This window comes from Canis lupus, chromosome 12 (genome assembly GCF_048164855.1).
Source record: "Canis lupus baileyi chromosome 12, mCanLup2.hap1, whole genome shotgun sequence".
Taxonomy (NCBI): Eukaryota; Metazoa; Chordata; class Mammalia; order Carnivora; family Canidae; genus Canis; species Canis lupus.
Genome location: NC_132849.1, coordinates 15481145 through 15504183, shown reverse-complemented (window position 1 = coordinate 15504183; position 23039 = coordinate 15481145). Strand labels below are relative to the sequence as shown.

At 39.4% G+C, this 23039-nt stretch overlaps 1 protein-coding gene and 2 pseudogenes across 1 annotated transcript in view; 1 reads left to right on the top strand and 2 right to left on the bottom strand.

The window, feature by feature from the left end:
• Window positions 1–22763, bottom strand: part of ALMS1 (ALMS1 centrosome and basal body associated protein) — a 215786-nt gene extending 193023 nt beyond the window's left edge. Inside the window, exon 1 of the mRNA XM_072769843.1 lies at window positions 22339–22763. Within this exon, the coding sequence (XP_072625944.1) occupies window positions 22339–22662 (324 nt within the window). The 5' untranslated portion in view covers window positions 22663–22763. The remainder of the gene's footprint in view (window positions 1–22338) is intronic.
• LOC140600654 (U1 small nuclear ribonucleoprotein C-like) lies at window positions 8386–8959 on the top strand (annotated as a pseudogene).
• Window positions 9341–13067, bottom strand: LOC140600653 (E2F-associated phosphoprotein pseudogene; annotated as a pseudogene).
• Window positions 22764–23039: the final 276 nt, after the last annotated feature.

Below are 23039 nucleotides of genomic sequence, written 5' to 3'. Positions count from 1 at the left end.
AAAATATCTCAGTTGCAGATGATACGATCTTCAATATAAAAAAACTCCAAAGAAATAAAAAATCGTAAAAAAGAAAAGAGAAAAGAGAAAAGAAAAGAGAAAGGAAAAGGAAAAGGAAAGAAAAGAAAAAAGAAAGAAAAGAAAAGAAAAGAAAAGAAAAGAAAAGAAAAAAGAAAAGAAAAGAAAAAAGAAAAGAAAAGAAAAGAAAAGAAAAGAAAAGAAAAGGAAAGAAAAGAAAAGAAAAGAAAAGGGATTCCTGGGTGGCTCAGCAGCTAAGCGCCTGCCTTCGGCCCAGGGCGTGATTCTGGAGTCCCCGGATGGAGTCCCATATCGGGCTCCCTGCATGCAGCCTGCTTCTCCCTCTGCCTGTGCCTCTGCCCTCTCTCTCTCTCTCTCTCTCTCATGAATAAATAAAAAAATCTTAAAAAGAAAAAAAAAAAACCTCCAAAGACTAGGGTGCCTGGGTGGCTCAGTAGTTGAGGGTCTGCCTTTTTGCTCAGGTCGTGATCCCAAGGTTCCTGGGACGGAGTTCCACATCAGGCTCCCTGCAGGAAGCCTGCTTCTCACTCTGCCTATGTCTCTGCCTCTCTTCCTCTCTGTCTCTCAAGATTAAATAAATCTTTTTTTAAAATTTTTATTTATTTATGATAGTCACAGAGAGAGAGAGAGAGAGAGAGAGAGAGGCAGAGACATAGGCAGAGGGAGAAGCAGGCTCCATGCACCGGGAGCCCGACGTGGGATTCGATCCCGGGTCTCCAGGATTGCGCCCTGGGCCAAAGGCAGGCGCCAAACCGCTGCACCACCCAGGGATCCCAATTAAATAAATCTTAAGGAAAAAAAAAGCTCCAAAGATTATACACACATATGTGCGCACACAAACTGTTAGAATAAGTGAATTCAGCAAAGTAGCTGACTAGATACAAAGTCAACACACAAATACCAATTGCATTTCTATACACAGTAAACAATGTGAAAAGAAATTACAAAAACAATTCCACTTAAAATAGCATCAAAAAGAATCAAATATTTAGGAAGGAACCAAAAAGGTGAAAAACTTACACAATGAAAACTAGTTTACCCAAAACCACACACAAAAAGTAACCAAAAATGGATCAAAACCCTAAATGAAAGACCTAAAACAATATAACTCTTACAAGACAACATGGAAAAAAAGCTTCATGACGCTGATTGAGAATCCAAATTGGTGTTATTTTCTGGTATAACACCTATGGTACATGTTAACAGAAGAAAAACAAACTGGACTTCGTGAAAATTTAAAAAAAAATAATTGTGCATCAAAAGACACTATCATAGTACACAGTAAAAAGACAACCCACAGAATGGGAGAAAAAAATTGCAAGGTATATATCTGATAAAAGAGTCATAGCCAGAATATATGATAACTATTACAACTCAATAATAAAAAGTAAAATAACCCAATTAAAAAATGGGCAAAGGGGATCCCTGGGTGGCGCAGCGGTTTGGCGCCTGCCTTTGGCCCAGGGTGCGATCCTGGAGACCCGGGATCGAATCCCACATCGGGCTCCCAGTGCATAGATCCTGCTTCTCCCTCTGCCTCTCTCTCTCTCTGTGTGACTATCATAAATAAATTAAAAAAAAAAAAAATGGGCAAAGGATCTGAATACACTTTACCAAAGAAAATGTACAAATAGCCAATAATCACATGAAAAGATGCTCAACATCACTAAACATTAGGGAAGTGCAAATCAAAACACAATGAGATAACATCTCACACCCATTAGGGTAGCCACTATAAAAAAATAAAAAAATAAAAAAACCCGAGGGCAGCCCCAGTGGCCCAGCAGTTTAGTGCCACCTTCAGCCCAGGGCATGATCCTGGAGACCCAGGTTTGAGTCCCATGTCAGGCTCCCTGCGTGGAGCCTGCTTCTCCCTCTGCCTGTGTCTCTGCCACTCTCTCTCTCTCTGTCTCTCGTGAATAAATAAATAAAATCTTAAAACAAAACAATCACTGTTAAGGATGTGGTGACATTCAAATTCTTAAGCACTGCTGATGGGAATACAAAAGGTAAAGCCACTGTGGAAAACAGCATGGTAGTTCCTCAAAAAATTAAAAAAAAAGAAAAAATTACCATAGGATCCAGCAATTCCACTTCTGGGTATATACCCAAAAGAACTAACAGCAGGGTCCTAAAGAAATATTTGTACACCCATGTTCACAGCAGCATATTCACAATAAATAAAAATCTTTAAAAAAAAATGCTAACTGAAATAAGCCAGTCATAAAATGCCTCACACTGTGAGAGTCCACTTAAATGAGGTACCTAAAGTAATCAAATTCACAGAAACATGAAGTAGAATGGTGGTTGCCATAGGCTGGGATGAGGAAGAATGGGAAGTTGTGTTTAACAGGCACAAAGTTTCAGTTTTGCAAGATAAAAAGAACTCTGAAAATTGGTTGTACAACAACGTTAACACAGTTTTAACATTATTGAATCCCACACTTAAAAATAGTTAAGATTGGGACGCCTGGGTGGCTCAGCAGTTGAGCCTTTGGCTCAGGGTGTGATCCCAGAGTCCCAGGATTGATCCTGCATCGGGCTTCCTGCATGAAGCCTGTTTCTCCCTCTCCCTCTGCCTATGCCTCTGTCTGTCTGTCTCTCTCTCTGTCTCACATGAATAAATAAATAAAATCTTTAAAAAAAAATGGGTAAGATGAAGGGCATCTGGATAGCTCAGTCTGTTAAGCATCTGCCTTTTAGCTCAGGTCATGATCTCAAAGTCCTGGGATTGAACTCCATTGGGCTCCCTGCTCAGCAGGGAGTCGGCTTCTCCTCCTTTGCTCTTCCCCCCTGCTCATGCGCACTCTCTCTCAAATAATTAACCTAAAAAAAATGGTTAAGATGGTAAATTTTATATATGTGTTTTGTTACAATTAACCTAAAAAAATTAAGCCCCAGATAAATTAAACAGAAGATTTGTTGATCACAAATCAGTTTTACAGAAAATACTAAAGGAAGTTCTTCAGGATAAAAGTGACACCATGAGTAATTCAAATTTATGGAAAACATCAAAAAGCCAATTAAAGCAATTTTGCAGGTAATTGCAAAAGACAATATAACTGCATATTTCTTCTCTTTTTTTTCCTTTCACTGATTTAAAAAGCTTGTATGAAACAATATATATGTAATTGTATCATTGGGTCTATAATATAGAAATATATTTGATAATGACAGCACAGAAGAGATAATAGGAAGAGTCATAATGGAGTAAGGAAATTACACCACATACTACCTCAAAAAAAAGGGAAGAAATGAAAAGTAGAAGATAGGGAAAATAAAAAGGTCAATAAAACAATCTCTACAAATATATAATTGTTATTCTCCATTCTGCCAGATTCTTCAAAAAAACCTAAGATTTTATAAAGTTTTAACTAAAACAATGCATTGTTGAGTATGTAACATATACTGACCTGTGCCTAACATTAATAGCATTAAAAAGGGGATAGGGGATGGATTTATATGGGCATAAAGTTTCTCTATATGACACTGCACTAACTCCTAATAAATCTGAAGCAGATTCTGATAAGTTAATATGTGTATTGTAAGCCCTAATAATAACAAGAATTATAATTTTAAAGATCAGAATAAAATGGTATGAGAAAATAATCTACTTAATACAAAAGGTGGCAATGTAAGCACTAAAGGCATAAAAGAGACACGAGACATATAGAAAATAAAAAGTTAAATGGAAATGAATCCAAACATATCAATAACACTAACTATGAATGAACTAAATAATCCAATCAAAGGCATATGTTGTGTTAAACTGCATGAAAAAAAAAAAAAAGATTTCTGGGTGGCCCTGGTGGCTCAGCGGTTTAGCGCCGCCTTCAGCCCAGGGCGTGATCCTGGAGACTCGGAACTGAGTCCTGGGTCGGACTCCCTCCCCGTGTCTCTGCCTCTCTCTCTGTCCCTCATGAATAAATAATCTTTTAAAAAAATTAAAGGACAGATAAAAAAATATTTACTATGCAAACAATCCTAAAAGAGGTAGAGTGGGGATCCCCGGGTGGCGCAGCGGTTTGGCGCCTGCCTTTGACCCAGGGCACGATCCTGGAGACCCGGGATCGAATCCCACATCAGGCTCCCGGTGCATGGAGCCTGCTTCTCCCTCTGCCTGTGTCTCTGCCTCTCTCTCTCTCTCTCTCTCTGTGACTATCATAAATAAATAAATTTTTTAAAAAATTAAAAAAAAAGAGGTAGGGTGGCTACAGTAATATCAATATGAAACATATTAAAACATAATAATAAAATATCTAAGGATAAATCTAACCAAGAAGGTAAAAGACTTGGTACTCTGAAAATTATAAAACACTGATGAAAGAAATTGAAGACAAGAGGGACGCCTAGGTGGCTCAGCAGTTGAGTGTCTTGCCTTTGGCCCAGGGCATGACCCTGGAGTTTTGGGATTGAGTTCCACATCAGGCTCCCTGCACGGAACCTGCTTGGTCCTCTGCCTGTGTCTCTGCCTCTCTCTCTGTGTCCCTCACAAATAAACAAAATCTAGAAAGAGAAGGAAGGAAGGAAGGAAGGAAGGAAGGAAGGAAGGAAGGAAGGAAGGAAGGAAGGAAGGAAGGAAGGGAGGAAAAGAGAAGAGAAGAGAAGAGAAGAGAAGAGAAGAGAAGAGAAGAGAGAAATTGAAGACAACATAAGTGGAAAGATATTCCATGTTCATGGATTCTAAGAACCAATATTGTTAAAATGTCCATAATCCCTAAAGCAATCTACAGATTTAATCCAATCCCTATCAAAATACCAGCAACATTTTTCACAGAACTAAAATAAATAATCATTTTTTTAAAGATTTTATTTATTTATTCATGAGAGAGAGAGAGAGATGGAGAGAGAGAGAGGCAGAGACACAAGCAGAGAGAGAAGCAGGCTCCATCCAGGGAGCCTGATGTGGGACTCGATCCCAGGACTCCAGGATCACACCCCGGGCCAACGGCAGACACTAAACCTCAAGCTGAGCCACCCAGGGATCCCCTAAAATAAATAATCCTAAAATTTGTATGGAACCACAAAAGACCCCTAATAACCAAAGTAATTTGAAAAAAAGAAAAACTGGAGGTATCAGAATCCCAGATTTCAAGATATACTGGCAAAGCTACAATAATCAAAACAGTATGGTACTGGCACCAAAAAATACACATAGATCAAGGGAAAAAAAAAAGAGAACGCCCAGAAATAATATTAATAATATAAATTGAGGGGATCCCTGGGTGGCTCAGTGGTTTGGCACCTGTCTTTGGCCCAGGGCGCGATCCTAGAGTACCAGGATCGAGTCCCACATCAGGCTCCCGGGATGGAGCCTGCTTCTCCCTCCTCCTGTCTCTGCCTCTCTCTCTCTCTCTCTCTCTATCATAAATAAATAAATAAATAAATAAATAAATAAATAAATAAATAAATAAATAAATAAATCTTACTGCCATTAGGGAACTGAAATGAAGGGCAAACCACAGTCCTAAATATGGGAGAAACAGAGAAGCAAATATGGAGAATTACAATTTATTGGAGCCAAATCCAAGGAGTAGATACCCCCACATGGCAAACAGTACTAGTGTAGAAAAACCTAAATTGTTATTGACAACTTGCTAGAGGTTCAGGGTGAACAACCTGAGATTTAAAACCCATGAGTTTTACCCCAGGATCTGTACCAGGTTCCCATAGTTAAAAATCAAAGAAAAATCTCCTGCTTCTGACAGGGGCAGGGGATAAGTACCCATTCTGAAATGTACTCGGAGCATTCTGTTCTTAATAAGACCTGCCCTCAAAAAAACTATTTTACCAAAGCCTACCCCACTTGGGTTTTGCCAGAGACTAGGAGACCTAGGGGAAGGAAAGTAATTACTTCAGCTTCTTCTAGCCTTCAACAAGGGCATAAAGAAATACCCAACTCCATCCCCCTTTTAGCTTTCCTGTCTCACTTCAGAGAAAGACAATGAAAACCTCAGTAAAAATCACAGTCCAGGGCGGGGGGCGGGGGGGACCCTGAAACCTAATATTAGGCCTATAGAACACTTCCTTCCCCACCTCACTCACATTTTCCTGCATCAATAGGGCTCCTAATAATAATAGGGGAATATAACTGAAAGTACATCTCAGGCCTTATTTAAGAATAAATTCTAGGGTGCCTGGGTGGCTCAGGTCATGATCTCAGGGTCCTAGGATTGAGCCCCACATCAGGCTCCCTGCTTAGCAGAGAGTCTACTGCTCTCTCTCCCTCTGACACTCTTCCCCACTGTGCTCTCTCTCCATCTCAAATAAATAAATAAAATCTTAAAAAAAAAAAAAAAAGAATAAATCCTTAGAGAAACCCAAAGATGACAGAGGAGACAAAAACAAGGTCACCAAAGGAAATTTTAGCCCAGGACACGTAAAGCTACACCAAAAAGTAAACACAACCCCACTCTAGCCAGGTAAATATAAAACTTCACACTACAGGCTTAGATACTTCAGTTCGTATTCAGATCGCATTCACTTTAAATATGTGACTTTGAAAAAAAATTAAAAGACATACTAAAAGACAAAAACAGTTTGATGGGACAGAGCAGGCAACAGAACTTGACTCGGATATGGCAGAGATGTTGAAATTTCAGTTTGGGAAGATAAAACAATTCTGGAGATGGATGATGGCAATGGTTACACAACAAATGTGTAATACCACTTAAAAATGGTTAAAATGGTAAATTTTATGTTATGTATATTTTACCACAATAAAAAAAAAAAAGTCAAGGAGAAAAGAAGAAATGAGCTATCAAACTGTAAAAAGACATGGAGGAAACTTAAATGCATAAGTGAAAGAAGTCATTCTGAAAAGGCTACATACTGTTTGATTCTAACTACGTGTACAATACTGTAATAATGGATATATGACATTATACATTTGTCAAAATCCGTAGGATAGATCAAGAGTGAACCTCAACATAAACTATGGACTTTAATTAAAAATAATGTATCGGGGCAGCCCGGGTGGCTCAGCGGTTTAGCGCTGCCTTCAGCCCAGGGTGTGATCCTGGAGACCCGGATCGGGTCCCACGTCGGGCTCCCTGCATGGAGCCTGCTTCTGCCTGTGTCTCTGCCTCTCTCTCTGCATTTCTCATGAATAAATAAAATATTAAATAATAATAATAATAATAATGTATCAGTACTGGCTTACTAATTGTCACAAACCCACAATAGTGCAAGATGTTAATAATAGGAAAAATGGAGAGGGGTAATGTATAGGAATTCTGTACTTTCTGCTTAATTTTTCTGTAACAAAACTGCTCCCAAATAGTCTACTTTAAAAAAAGGATAGCCATCTTGCCAACAGACCAACAAGCAACTATAAGATGTGAATGCTCCCATAAACAAACTAGATCTACAAATATAATAGAACATTTCCCGCCCAGAGCCCAGAATATGCATTCCTCTCTAGCATCCATGGAACATTCTCCAGGAGAGACTATATGTTAGGCCATAAACCAAGCCTTGAAATTTTTAAATAATTCAAAATATAAAAAGTTTATTCTCCAAATAAAATAAAGGCAGAAATCGGTAACAGAAGGAAATTGAGTAAATTCACAAATGGGAGGAAATTAAGCAACAAACTCTTAAATAACCAATGGGTCAAAAAAAGAAATCACAAGAATTTTCAAGTATTTTGAGATGGTAACAAAAATACTACATACTAAAACTATGGATTGAAGCCAACGCAGTGCTTACAGGGAAATTTATAGCTACAAATGTGTACATTACAAATATAACAAAGATCTCAAGTAAAAGTCTACCCATGCAACATAAACTAAAAAAAAGGAAACTAAACCCAAAGAAAACAGAAGGAAGAAAATAAGACTAAAACAGAAATAAATGAAATAGAGAACAGTGAAAAATCAACGAAACTAAAAATTAGATCTTTGAAAATATCACCAAAATTAAAAATCCTTTAGCCAGACTTGCCAAGAAAAAATGACAGTACTCATTTTACTTAAAATCAGAAATTAAAGAGGGAACTTCATTACCAATCTTATAGAAATACGAATAGCAACTTAAAAAAAAAGAAAAAGAAAAATACGAATAGCTATAAGGAAATACTGTGAAAAGCCATATGTTAAGAAAGTTGATAACCTGGAAGAAATGAAAACACAAATTACTGAAAACTCAAGAAGAAACAGAAAGGGGCATCTGGGGTGGCTCTGTTAGTTAAGCGTCTGCCTTCGGCTTAGATCATGTTCCCAGGGTCCTGAGATCAATCCTGTATGGCTTTTCCCTTTCCCTCTGCCCCCTGCCCCCACTCATGCTCTCATTCTTTGACTCTCTCTTAAATAAAATAAAAAATATTTTTAAAAAGAAGAAGGACAGAGTGGCCAACGGCCTGCAGAGCAACATGCCTAAGTTTTACTGTGACTACTGCGACACATACCTCACCCATGACTCTCCATCTGTGAGAAAGACACACTGCAGTGGTAGGAAACACAAAGGGAATGTGAAAGACTACTATCAGAAATGGATGGAAGAGTAGGCTCAGAGCCTGATCGACAAAACAACCGCTGCATTTCAACAAGGAAAGATATCTCCTACTCCATTCTCTGCTCCTCCTCCTGCAGGGGCAATGATCCCACCTCCCCCCAGTCTCCCAGGTCCTCCTCGCCCTGGTATGATGCCAGCCCCACCCCATGATGCCAATGATGGGCCCGCCTCCTCCTGGGATGATGCCAGTGGGACCTGCTCCTGGAATGAGGCCACCTATGGGAGGCCACATGCCAATGATGCCTGGGCCCCCAATGATGAGACCTCCTGCTCATCCCATGATGATGCCCACTTGGCCAAGAATGACTCGACCAGACAGATAAGGAGAGACAGAAAGCTCTTTATATTCATTTTATATTACTTGTTCCACTTCACCAGAAGATCATGGTGCTGTGACTCTGGCTGTTTTCTAACAGCATAAGGAAGATTTGCTTCCCCTTCCTATCAAAGAGAGAATAGCTTTTGCAGGGGAGTAGTGGGACAAACAAACAACAACAACAAAAAAAAAGGCAATTTTCATTTGTATTGCGAAATGTGAAAATAGAATTGTCAACTGTTTAAGTTAAAAAATAATAAAAATAAAAAAATAGAAGAAGAAGAAATAGACCATCAGAAGAGACATATAGCAAGGAAAGAGAATCAATTAGTAACTAAAATATCCCCCCCAAAAAAAATAATAAAATATTTTCCCAAAAGAAAAGCCCAGACTTATATGGTATAGTCTACCAAAGAGTCAAAAAATTCTTAATGCCAATCCTTCATAAACAGAAGGAACAGGTTTTTGTTTTTTTACTTATAACTGCAGAACATTTTAATTCCAAAGAGCTTTAATACACGAAAAGCCCCATAGTTTCCAAATGCCCATCAAAGAGGGAATGAATTATCAGGCCCATCAGAGCTGGGGAAAAAATTTTTAAAGGGGGTGGAGGGATGAAGGCTGACAACCATTCTCTTTCAAAAAGATAAACACTGCATCCTCAGATAACCGCTCAGAATGTTACTTGATATGAATAGGCAAGAGGGTAATAACTGTCCATGTTTGCCTTATATACTGTATTGAGCAATTAAATGCCAACTGAAATATTCAAGAATGACTTGCTGAAACATTGAAAAAATGAAAGACTTCATCCTTGTCATAGACGGCCACTTCCGTGGAACATTCGGTGCACATAACCGGGTGATAGATTTCTTCTGCTTGTGCCTCTGTCTGCTCTGCAGCGTCTTCGTGGTTAGACCTCATCTTCTTATGGCCTTGCCTTTTCTTCCTGTTCTCTGGGATTTTGTATCTTAGAACCTCCTCTTTGTTGACAGAACAATTCATCACAAACATTGCTCTATACTGAGTTTTGTATGATTCATGCCTTCGGCAATCAAGACATAGTGTGGTCATGCAGGTAGGGCAATTCAAGACAGCATCACTATTTGGAACAGGCTGCTGTTATTGATATGGTCTCTGTATTCCAAAACCATGGAAGCCTCTTCTTTGTGCATCAACCCAGGCCTGATCTCTGTTATCTTTTTCAGGATCATATAATAACTCATCGTTTGTTGGAATCCTGTGTCGTTTTTTTCTTTTTCTTCTCGGTTACCTGTATTGTTTTGTTTTCATCTTCAGAATCAGAATCAAAATATATATCATCATAGTACTTTGTCAGAGCTGTCCCAACTTTTCCAGTTCCTGAGGAAGACCCTGTTTCCAGAGAGGATAACTTGTCCTCCATTGTTTTTATGGTGGAATTTAATTCAGCTTCCATTTCTTTTTCAAATTCATCTTCACTTGATGATTTACTTTCTCCAGTAAGACATTCTCTGATGAGTTTTCTTTTTTGGTCAGGAGTTCCATGTAAAAGCACATCCACTTCATCTTCAGAACTGCTCAAAGCAGGTTCCTCGTCGCTAGGCTCTTCCACTGAGTAGGGGTCGTACTCATCCTGGAGCCGGCTCATGGTGACCTACACCCTCGGACGCCGACTACAAGCATCCACACAGCAGCTGTTTACGCCACAGGTCAGAAGGAACAGTTTCAACTCGTTTTATGAAGTCGGTATTACCTGGATACTAAGCCAGTCAAAAAACATCACAAAAACTATAGACCATTATCTTGAGACTATAGATGCAAATATTCTTTTTAAAAATATTAATTAGTATATATATATATACACACACTAATGAAAATATTAGGCAAATTAGTGTGTGTGTATATATATGTGTGTGTATATATATGTGTATATAGATATATATACATATATATGTTCTTATATCCTACAACATATAAAATATTTATACACCAAGATGAATTAAATTATCTCCAGAATGCACGCTTGGCTTAACATCCTAATATCAATACACCAAATAATAGAATAATTTAACAAAATCTAATACCTTTTCATGATAAACAATACTCCACAAACTAGGAATAGAAGGAAATTTCATCAATCTGATAAAGGCACCTATGAAAAACCTACAAGTAATATCTACTTTCAGTTAAAAAACTGGATGCTTTCCCCTAAGATCAGGAATAAGACAAGGATATCCATTTTCACCAATTCTATTCAACACTATACTGGAAATTCTATCCAAGGAAATTAGACAAGAAAAAATAAATAAAAAGCATTCAGATTTGGAAAGAATGAAACCGAAAAAAAAAAAAAAAAAAAAAGGAAAGAATGAAACCATATTTGACCACATTTGACATGGTCTTTTATGTAGAAAATCCTACAAAGTCCACTAACAATCTATTAGAACTAATAAACGAGTTCAGCAAAATTGCAGGTGACAAGATGAACATACAAAAATAAACTGTCAAAAAAAAAAAATCAATTGTCTTTTTATACACTTGTAATGAACAATCCCAAAATGAAATTCAAAAAAACTACTTACAACAGCACCAAAAAAAAATAAATAAAATATTTAGAATAATTTAAGAAAAAAAGTATCAAACTTATACCCTGAAAAGTACAAAACAGTTTTGAATATATTTGCAAAAGATCTAAAAAATGGAAAGATATCCTATGTTCATGGATCAGAAGCTCTAGCATTGCTAAGATGGCAATATTCTCAAACTGATCTACAGATTCAATGCAATTTCTATCAAAACACCAGCTGGCTTCTTTGTTGAAACTGACAAGCTGAACCTAAAATTCATATAGAATTGCAAGGGATCCAGAATAGCCAAAAAAATCTTGAAAAAGAAGAGCAAAGTTGGAGGACTCACACATCCTCATTTGAAAGCTTCCTACTAAGCAATGGTAATCAAAAAAGTGTAGGATGGTATAAATTTGGACATATGGAACAATAGAATAGAACTGAGAGTCCAGAAATTAACCCATATATCAATGGTCAACTGATTTTCAACAAGAGTGCTAAGACCATTCAATTGAAAAGAATAGCCTTCTCAACAAATGGTGCTGGGACAACTGAGTAGCCACATACAAAAGAATGAGGTTGAACACCACATGCAAAAATAACTCAAAATTGGGCAGCCCGGGTGGCTCAGTGGTTTAGCGCTGCCTTCAGCCCAGAGCGTGATCCTGGAGACCCAGGATCGAGTCCCGCATCCGGCTCCCTGCAGGGAGCCTGCTTCTCCCTCTGCCTGTGCCTCTGTCTCTCTCTGTGTGTCTCTCATGAATAAATAAATAAAATATTTTTTAAAAAGAATGTGAAAGAATCCACAGACTGTGAGAAAATATTGCAAATCAGACATCTTATACGGGAATTTTAAATTCACATTGTGGAAAATATGAAGACTGTATAAAGAATTCTTACTCAACAGTAAATAGACAAATGACTGAAATAAAAATGAGCAAAGAGTCTGAATGGATATTTTGCCAAAGATATGCAAATGGCCAATAAACACAAGAAAAGATGCACAATATCATAAGCCATCAGGGAAATGCAAATCAAAACCACAATGATATATTTATCATGTCACATCCACCAGGATGGCTACAATCAAAAAGTCAGCTAATAATGGGGCACCTAGATGGCACAGTAGGTTAAGTGTGTGCCTTCAGCTCAGGTCATGACCTTTGGGGTCTTGGGATTGGCCCCACCTCAGGTTTCCTGCTCAGTAGGGAGTCTGATTCTCCCTCTCCCTCTGCCTCTCCCACACCTACCTGCACCCTGCTCGTGCTCTCTCTCAAATAAATAAAACCTTAAAATTTTTTCAGATAATAATAAGTGCTCACAAAGATATAGAGAGACTGGAACTTTCATACACTGGTTGTAAGAATGTAAAATAGTGCAGCTGTTTTGGGAAACAGTCTGGCAGTTCCTCAAAGGTTAAACATGGAATTACTACATGTCCAGCAATTCTACTTCTAGACATATACCCAATAGAAATGAAAACATGTCCAAACAAGAACTTGTACACAAATGTTTACAGTAACATTATTCATAATAGCCAAAAGGTAGAAAAAAGAACAAATATTCATCAACTGATGAATGAATAAATACAATATATCCATAAAAAGGAATCTTATTCAGCCACAAAAAGGAATGAAGTATTAATGCATGCTATATACATGGATGTTTCCTGAAAACATTGTGCTAAGTGAAAGAAGCTAGTCACAAAAGACATGTTCTATTACTCCTTTTATATTCAATGCCCAGAACATGCCAATCTAAAGAGAGAAAAAAGTAGATTCAAAGCTGATTAGAGGAATAGAAGATTGGAGGGCAAAGGGGTGATAAAACTAAAATGTACAGGGTTTGGGGGGAATTTTGAGATGACAAAAATGTTGTAAAGTTGACAGTAATGTTGGTTGAACATATCTATTAATATACCGAAAATCACTGAATTATATACTTTAAGGATGATATATGTATTAATCTCAATAAATCTGTTGGAAATGTTTTTTAAAAAGCCAATTAAGCATTTAAACAAAGCATTCAAGTAAAATAAAAATAAATCTAGGGAAATAGTAAAAAATGAAAACTGGGCGCCTCGGTGTCTCAGCGGTTGAGTGTCTGCCTTTGGCTCAGGTCATGATCCTGGGGTCCCCTAATCAAGTCCCCCTTTGGGCCCCCAGCAGGGAGCCTGCTTCTCCTTCTGCCTGTGTCTCTGCCTCTCTCTTCTCTCTCTCTCTCTCTCTCTGTGTCTCTCATGAATAAATAAAATCTTGTAAAAAAGAAAAAAAAAGGAAATAACTACAGATTCAAAGGAAAAAGAATATTGTGTAGCATTTCATTATAATCAACAAGAAATTCTTGCTAAATAATTTTCTAAGAAATCATAAGTTACCAAAATTAAACAAGAAAAGTGAGTCTGTATAAACCAAAACCCTAAAAGGAATCTAAAGGCAAAGTAGTTTCACTAGTGATTATTTTTCAAACATGCAAGAAAAATTATTTTATTACTTCAACTGATTCAGGAAAGAAAAATAAAAATCTTTCCAGTGCTTTGTACGAAAATGATATAATATTAATGCTACATTTGATAAAGACAGGTTAAAAAAATAATTTAACCTTAAAACTATAATAATTGGGATCCCTGGGTGGCGCAGCAGTTTGGCGCCTGCCTTTGGCCCAGGGCGTGATCCCGGAGACCCGGGATCGAATCCCACATCGGGCTCCTGGTGCATGGAGCCTGCTTCTCCCTCTGCCTGTGTCTCTGCCTCCCTCTCTCTCTCTGTAACTATCATAAAAAAAAAAAAAAGAATGTGATCCCTGAATCTAATGCATGAAAATCATCCAAGAACTGTCAAAAACAGACAGTCGTGAACCCTCACAGTGACCTCCCAAAGTAGAATCTCTGGGGACCAAAAAAAAAAAAAAAAAAGCTTTAAAAAAAAAAAAAAAAAAACTATAATAATTTATAGGGATCCCTGGGTGGCGCAGCGGTTTGGCGCCTGCCTTTGGCCCAGGGCACGATCCTGGAGACCCGGGATCGAATCCCACGTCGGGCTCCCGGTGCATGGAGCCTGCTTCTCCCTCTGCCTGTGTCTCTGCCTCTCTCTCTCTCTGTGACTATCATGAATAAATAAATAAAATCTTTAAAAAAAAAAAAAAAAAAAAAAAAAATTTATAAAATACCTGCAAATAAAATCCAGCAATTCCTTGAGAGAAAAACTGTAACATAGTTTTTTATTCTAGGAAAACAAGGATTAACATTAAGAATAAAATATGTATCAAAAACATAAATTATACACTGTAGACAAATTTGGAGATGGGAGCAGAAAGGTGAAGAAGGGGCTCAGGCCCTGTTCTTTTCTACCATGAAATGATAACCTGATGGGAGAGTCTGAACATCCAAAAGGGCTAGAGGATAAAAGAGTGAAGATGTAGAAGAAGCTAAAGGAGGAAACATACATAGATTTCCAAACGCTGTTGATGACCTACTTAAAAGTTGGAGACCAAGAATTTCTGGTGATAGCAAGCCATGTAGCCAAATCATTTTCCCTAGCACAGCTCAGAAATTTAAATTTAGGAATTACAAGGAGAGGTGTTTGAAACGATCCATGTTGAATGGTCTATTGGACCAGCATTAAGGCCAACACAGTAAAGACTGTGAACCACTTACTTCCTGAACTCTTAAAAAGACTTGGTTTTAAGGCTGGGCGGGAACATTTCACTCTGAACTTAATTAACACAGTCCCATGCCTTAGCTAAGTATCAGAACAGGACTACGAACTTAATTGCTACTTTATACATTACCATTAGTACATCCTTATGATCTAGTAAGAGATACATGAGTGAATGAGTGAAGCAAATTTTTACTATTTTGTCATTTAACCTGAGACTAGACTGAATGAAATTAATATTTCCTATCATTTGGACTCATCTTTTTAATACACTCATTAAATACTACACAACAAACTCATCTTCAAATAGTACAGTTGGTTAAGCAGTGGAATGACTCTTGGTTTCAGCTCAAGTGATGATCTCAGGATTCTAAGATCAAGCCCTGGGTCAGGCTCCAAAGTCAGCATGGAAACTGCTTAAAACTCTCCCTCTCCTTCTGCCCTTCCTCTCTAATTGCACATGCACTCTCTCTCTCTCTAATGAATAGATAAATCTTTTTTAAAATAAGATTTTATAGTTCATAAATGTCTAGCAAGTCACATGTTAAAGTTTCCCCTTCAAATATTTTCCAATTTATGCCAATAAATTTTAAAGTCAGTGAGCAAAAGGAAAAAAAAATCTTAATACTCTTTATATCATCTTAAAACTACCTTAAAAAAACCTACCTTTAATACAAAACATCATCTAGACTTTCATATATTCTCCAAGATAAACAGGAAAATATCAAAACATCGGATTTCTCTAGAAAGAAAGAAAGCAAGCAAGCAAGCGAGCGAACCACACACTTCTGCAGGAAAAACAATGAGCTCTAAGAAGCAAGGTTTTTATTACACATAGATCACTGTTAAACAGAATAATACAGAGACAAACCATGAGAGACTCTTAATCATAGGAAACAGAGTTGCTGGAAGGGAAGGCGGTAGGAGGATAGAGTAACTTAACTGGGTGATGGACATTAAGGAGGGCACATGATGTAATGAGTACTGGGTGTTATATAAGACTGATGAATCATGAAATTCTACTCCTGAAACTAATAATACACTATATGTTAATTTAACTTAAATAAATTTTTTAAAAAATAATAAACTAATTTTATTTGATCATTTGTCTTGAATTGTTCCTTCTCTTATATTGCTGTATTTTAGGGTCAAAGATCAATTAGGCAAAATTATGGTGTTTTCCCACAGTGTCTTTTTTTTTTTTAAGATTTTATTTTATTCATTCATAAAGACACAGAAAGAGAGAGAGAGAGAGGCAGAGACACAGGCAGAGGGAGAAGCAGGCTCCATGCAGCAAGCCCAATGTGGGACTCGATCCCGGGTCTCCAGGATCACACCCCGGGCTGCAGACGGCGCTAAACCGCTGCGCCACTGGGGCTGCCCTCCCACAGTGTCTTTTAAATAAAATCATTTAACCAAGGGGTGGGGGGGGAGCTAAGATAAAAATTTTCACATTGGCTCTAATAAGAGTTAAAGTAGTTTAACAAGTTCTTCTTCTAGGCTTAGAGATATAAATTTAAATACTAATAGTTATTCAAACAAGAAGTCATAGAACAAAATAAAAGTTAGAAGACCTCATGAACAAGATAGGCTTTAATTATGGTTGTATGTAGGTAACTTATAACTTGAAATCTCCAACACAAACTTCTCCCCTTATCTCCAAAACCAATCTTATAATCTTAATGCTCATCTCAACCAATCCCTCCCCTCCAACACTCTCATCATTAACCTGACCATATCTCAATATTTGACAATTATTCATTCAATATTCTAACACCCAGACATCTTCTTGCCTTCATGTTCCACATCTAATCTATTATTAGTATATTATTAGTATTATTAGTATAGTAGTAATGTAAAATTCAGTGATAAATGTGATGATTTTACCTCTTAAATACTTCTTAAATCAGTCTACTTTTTTCTATATCCATCCATACTTTCTTGTCCCAAAGTATTATCATCTTTTGCCTGGCAATGATGCAATGGCTTACTAATTAATTAGCATCCCTGACTTATTGCCACTTCCTACTCCATCCTGCTGTCAAAGCTGTTCCCCATTCTGCTACAAAGTGATCTTTCTGAAACACAAATCTTGTCACTGAAAATGCCTTAAACATTTTCAATGACTTTCCAAAGCTCCAGAGATAAAGCCTGCATCCATATTTGCCTTTGGTTCCCTGGAAATGCCATGCTCTCTCCAACAGCACCTTTCCATGTGCCTTTCCCTCAACTGGGAGGTTTTCTCTTCCCTTTGCCTAGTTAACCTTAATTTGTCTTCAGATTTTAGCTCTATCAGAACTTCCCCAAGGAAGCCTTCTCCAGCTTCAATTAACAATGTCAGATTTCCTTATCGTATGCTTTCAAAGCACTGTTAGCACAATAAATAAAATTTTTATTTTAAAAAAAAGCATGTTAGTACATAAAGTTTTACTTTTATTTATGTGACCAAATGAATTTTGTCTGCTCCTTACATGAACACTAGAAAGGCAGAGATTTACAAAAAAAAATAATAATAAAAATAAATAAATATTTGGGATAACCAGCTACGAAATTGAAGCAAGCAATCAAAAATCTCCCAACAAGAGTCCAGGGCCAGATGGCTTCCCACGGGAATTCTACCAAACATTTAAAGAAGAATCAATACCTACTCTTCTTCTGAAGCAGTTTCAAAAAACAGAAATGTAAGGAAAACTTCCAAACTCTATGAAGCCAGCATTACCTTGATCTTGATCCCAAAACCAAAGAACCCATCAAAAAGGAGAATTACAAAAAAAAAAGGAGAATTACAGACCAATATTCCTGATGAACATGAATGCAAAAATTCTCACCAAGATATTAGCCAGTAGAATCCAACAGTATGTTAAAAGGATTAGTCACCATGACCAAGTGGGATTTATTCCTGCATGGCAAGGATGGTTCAACATCCACAAATCAATCAATGGGATACACTATGTTAACAAAAGAAAGGACAAGAACCATATGATCCTCTCAATAGATGCAAAAAAAAGCATTTAACAAAGTACAGCATCCCTTCTTGATTAAAACTCTTCACAGTGTAGAGAAAGAGGCAACATACCTCAATATCACAAAAGCCACATATAAAAAGCCATAGCAAATATCATTCTCAATGGGGAAAAGTTCAAGAGCTTTTCCCCTAAGGTCAGAAATATGACCGAGATGCCCATTCTCACCACCGTTGTTCAACTGGAAGTTCCAGTCTCACCTATCAGACAACAAAAAGAAATAAAAGGCACCCGAATCAGCAAAGTAGTCAAACTCTCATTCTTCACAAATGTCATGATACTCTATGTTAAAAACCCAAAAGACTTCACCCCAAAATTGCTAGAATTCATACAGGAATTCTGCAACATGGCAAGATATAAAATCAATGCACAGAAATCGGCGGCATTTCTATACACCAACAATGAAAGAGAAACTAAGGAGTCAATCCCATTTACAACTGAACCCCAAACCATAGGATACCTAGGAATAACCGTAACAAAAGATGCAAAGTAGCCTATAGTTTTCTGAGTACAGGAAAAGACTTGGTTGTAAGGTTGTTTTCTGAGTACAGAAAACTATAGACCACTTAAGAAACAAATTGAAGAAAACACAACAAAATGGAAAAATGTTCATGCTCATGGATTGGAAGAACAAATATTGTTAAAATGTCTATGCTACCTAGAGCAATCTATATAGTCAATGTAGCCTCTATCAAAATACTATCAACTTTTTTCACAGAGCTGGAACAAATCCTAAAATTTGTATAGAATGAGAAAAGACCCGGAAGAGCCAAAGGAATGTTGAAAAAGAAAACCAAAACTAGTGGCATCACAATTCTGGACTTCGTGCTCTATTTCAAAGCTGTAATCATCAAGAGAGTGTGGTACTGGCACAAAAACAGACACACAGATTAATGGAACTTAACAGAGAACCCAGAAATGGACCCTCAACTCTATAGTCAACTAATCTTGGACAAAGCAGGATAAAACATCCAATGGAAAAAAGAGTCTCTTCAAAAAATGGTGTTGAGAAAACTGAATAGCCACATGCAGAAGAATGAAACTGGACCAGTTCCTCACACCATACACAAAAATAAACTCAAAATGGATGAAAGACCTAAATGTGAGACAGGAATCCATCAAAATCCTAGAGGAGAACAACACAGGCAGCAACTGCTATGACCTTGGTCACAGCAATTTCTTGCTAGACACATCTCCAAAGGCAAGAGAAAGAAAAGCAAAAATGAACTACTGGGACTTCATCAAGATAAAAAGCTTTTGCCCAGCAAAGAAACAGTTGACAGAACCAAAAGACAATCAACCAACAGAATGGGAGAAGATATTTACAAATGTCTTATCAGATAAAGGGCTAGTATCCAAAACCTATAAAGAATTTATCAAATTCCACACCCAGGCACGTGTGGGTGGCTCAGCGGTTTAGCGCCTGCCTTCAGCCCAGGGCATGATCCTGGAGTCCCCAGACTGAGCACCACATCAGGCTCCCTGCATGAAGCCTGCTCCCTCTGCCTATGTCTCCACCTCTCTCTCTGTGTCTCTCATGAATAAATAAATAAAATCTTTAAAAAAAAAAAAAGTCCACACCCAAAGAACAAATAATCCAATCAAGAATTGGGCAGAAGATATGAACAGACATTTCTCCAAAGAAGATATACAAATGGCCAAAAGACACACGAAAAAAATGCTCCATGTCACTTGGCACCAAGGAAATACAAATCAAAACTACAATGAGATACTACCTCACACTGGTCAGAAATGGCTAAAATTACCAAGTCAGGAAACACAGATGTTGGCGAGGATGCAGAGAAAAGGGAATCCTCTCACACTGTTGGTGGGAATGCAAACTGGTGCAGCCACTCTGGAAAGCAATATGGAGGTTCCTCAAGAAGTTAAAAATAGACTACCTTACCACCCCAATGGTGGCACTACTAGGTATCGACCCCAAAGACACAAATGTAGTGATCTGAAGGGGCACCTACACCCCAATGTCTATAGCAGCAATGTCCACAATAGGCAAACTATGGAAAGAGCCCAGATGTCTATCAACAGATAAATGGATAAAGAAGAGGTGGTATATATATATATATATATATAGGGAATACTACTCAATCACAAAAAATAATAATAATAATAAAATAAATATTGCCATTTGCAACGATGTGGATGGTACCAGAGGGTATTATGATAGGCGAAATAAGTCAATCAGAGAAAGACAACTGTATGATCTCACTCATATATGGTATTTAAGAAACAAAACAGGGACACCTGGGTGGCTCAGCAGTTGAGCCTTTGGCTCAGGGCGCCATCCTGGAGTCCCAGGATTGAGTCCCACACATCAGGCTTCCTGCAGGGAGCCTGGTTCTCCCTCTGCCTATGTCTCTGTCCCTCTTTCTCTCTGTGTCTCTCATGAATAAATAAAATCTTAAAAAAAGAGAGAGAGAGAAAAGAAAAACAAAACAGGATCATGGGGAAGAGAGGGAAAAAAAAATAAAACAAGATGAAATCTGAGAAGGAAACAAACCATACAGACTCTTAATCATAGAAACAAACAGAAAAAAAACAAAACAGGATCATGGAGAAGAGAGGGGAAAAAATAAAACAAGATGAAATCTGAGAAGGAAACAATCCATACAGACTCTTAATCATAGAAACAAACTGAGGGTTGCTGGAGGGGAGGGGGTTAGGGGAATGGATAACTGGGTGATGTAATGAGGACAGGGTATTATATAAGACTGATGAGGGACACCTGAGTGGCTAAGTGGCTGAGCATCTGCCTTTGGCTAAGGGCATGATCCTAGGGTCCTGGGATCAAGTCCCGCATAGGGCTCCCCGCAAGGAGCCTGCTTCTCCCTCTGCCTGTGTCTCTGCCTCTCTCTCTGTCTCTCTCTCTCAGGAATAAATAAATAAAATCTTAAAAAAAAAAAAAAAAAAGACTGATGAATCACTGACCTTGACCTTTGAAACTAATAATACATGTTAATGAGCTGAATTTAAATTTTTAAAAATTAACTTAAAAATGTTTTTAAATGTTTGGGTTCTCCAAGGTTCCTTGGCATCCTGCAGGACACCTGAATGCCCATGGTGAAAGCTCAATGAATTAAGTGCCCACTGGAATATTTACCAGGCAAAACAATTACTACTACTTTTTGACAATCAAAACAGTCTATAGCATCAAAGTCCTACAGAACTTTCTGGATGATGGAACTATTCTCTATCTGCACTGTCAAACAGCAGCCACTAGTCAAGTTGTGGCTATTGAGCACTTAAAAAGTGGTTAGTACAAGAGACGCACTGGATTTTAAATATTATTTCATTTTAAATAAATAAGATACAAAGAGCCATCTATGGCTAGTGATGACTGTTGAACAGCACGGATCTATATATATGTCTCTTCTGTCTCTTCACTTGTACTTTGCTGTACTTAGTTCACTCTGCAGTTTGTACCTCGTCTATGGAGCAGTCCTAGGCAATAAATCCTAGGCTTCTTTTGGTCCCCACGACCCGTCCTGCACACAACAGAAAGTGAACAAACATGTGATGATTTGATATCCAAACTGAATAGCAAACCTTTTTTTTCCTCCCTGAAAAGTTCATGAATTAAATGTAGTCCTTGTCAAAATGGTCTTCGGGGGCCGACCCTAAAATCAGCTCTTTTCTCCGTTGTGCATTACCTTGTGCTTTCTAGTTTTCCAAACTGGAGCTGCAGCAAAAGCCTTCTGCTATCTACGAGGGACCCCCTTATTGCTACAAAGGAGGGTCTGGAGAAGCAAAACAGGCGAGGAGCCTCCGGAGACTAATCACGTAGCGTCCATAATCCACACTACTCCCTCGAGGAGAGGCCTGCCCTTCAGGCATACTAATCTCCTAACCGTCTCCCCCAAACAAGGCAGTCCCAGGAGAATCACTCTCTCCACTCCTACAAACGGGCACCAGGAGCCCCACCTCCTCCCCAAAGCACTGTTAACGACACCCGCTGGGAACACGGACTCTCCGAACATCTGGTCTAATTCAAAAGGCCCGGGACCCTGCGAGAGCGGGAAACAAGAGAGAATGGGAGACTGAGGCAGTCCGCCAGAACCCGGGCAAGCGTCGGGGGCCCACGCGGCGACACGGCCGCTACAAGCCTTGGCAGGCGTGTTCCGACCAGTCCCGCACGGCGACCCGCAGCGGGCAGCGGGCAGCGGGCCAGAGCGCGGCGCTCAGAGACGCCCGCCTCGCTCCGCCCGACCGCAGCCCCCTCTCACCTGCTCGCGGCCGGGCTGCTGGTTCTCCGAGAAGCGGTGCCGCGACAGCGAGGACGGAGGCAGAGGCCCAGCGGGGTGCGCCTGCAGCCAGGCCTCGGCCTCTTCGTCGTCCTCCTCGTCCGTACTCTCCCGAGGAGGGCTCTCAAAGTTAGAGTCCGAGTCCAGCTCCCGCCTCCTCTGCTCCTCCTCCACCTCCTCCACCATCACCACCTTTTCTGAGCCCAGGTTCGCCGGCTCCTCCGGCTCCTCCGCCTCTTTCTCCTCCTCCTCCTCCTCCTCCTCCTCCTCGAGCTCGCCGGGCCACGGCAGGTCCTCAGGCTCCATATTGCGGTCTCGCTCTAGGAGGCAGAGGAGGAGGAGGAGAAGGGAAAGGGGGGGGAGGGGAAGGGAGGAGAGCTGGCTGGCGGTTGCGGCCGCGCGCAGGCGCAAAGACCGCCGTCGCCGCCGCCTCGCGCCGCGCGCCACGCGCCGCGCCGCGCGGAAGGGGCGGGGCAAGGAGTGAGAGCGCGCGTTGCTAGGGACGCCCCGCGGGGGCGGGCGGGGTGGGGGGGGTGGCCGGGGGCGTGGCGCGGGCTGCGGAGGCTGTGGCGGCGCCCTCGTCACCCGCTGGGATCTTGCGCTCACAGTACTGAAAGCTCACAATAAACCCGGACTGGGCTCCTCTCTAGGGAGGGGAGAATTTAGCCCCCGGCTGGGCCAGG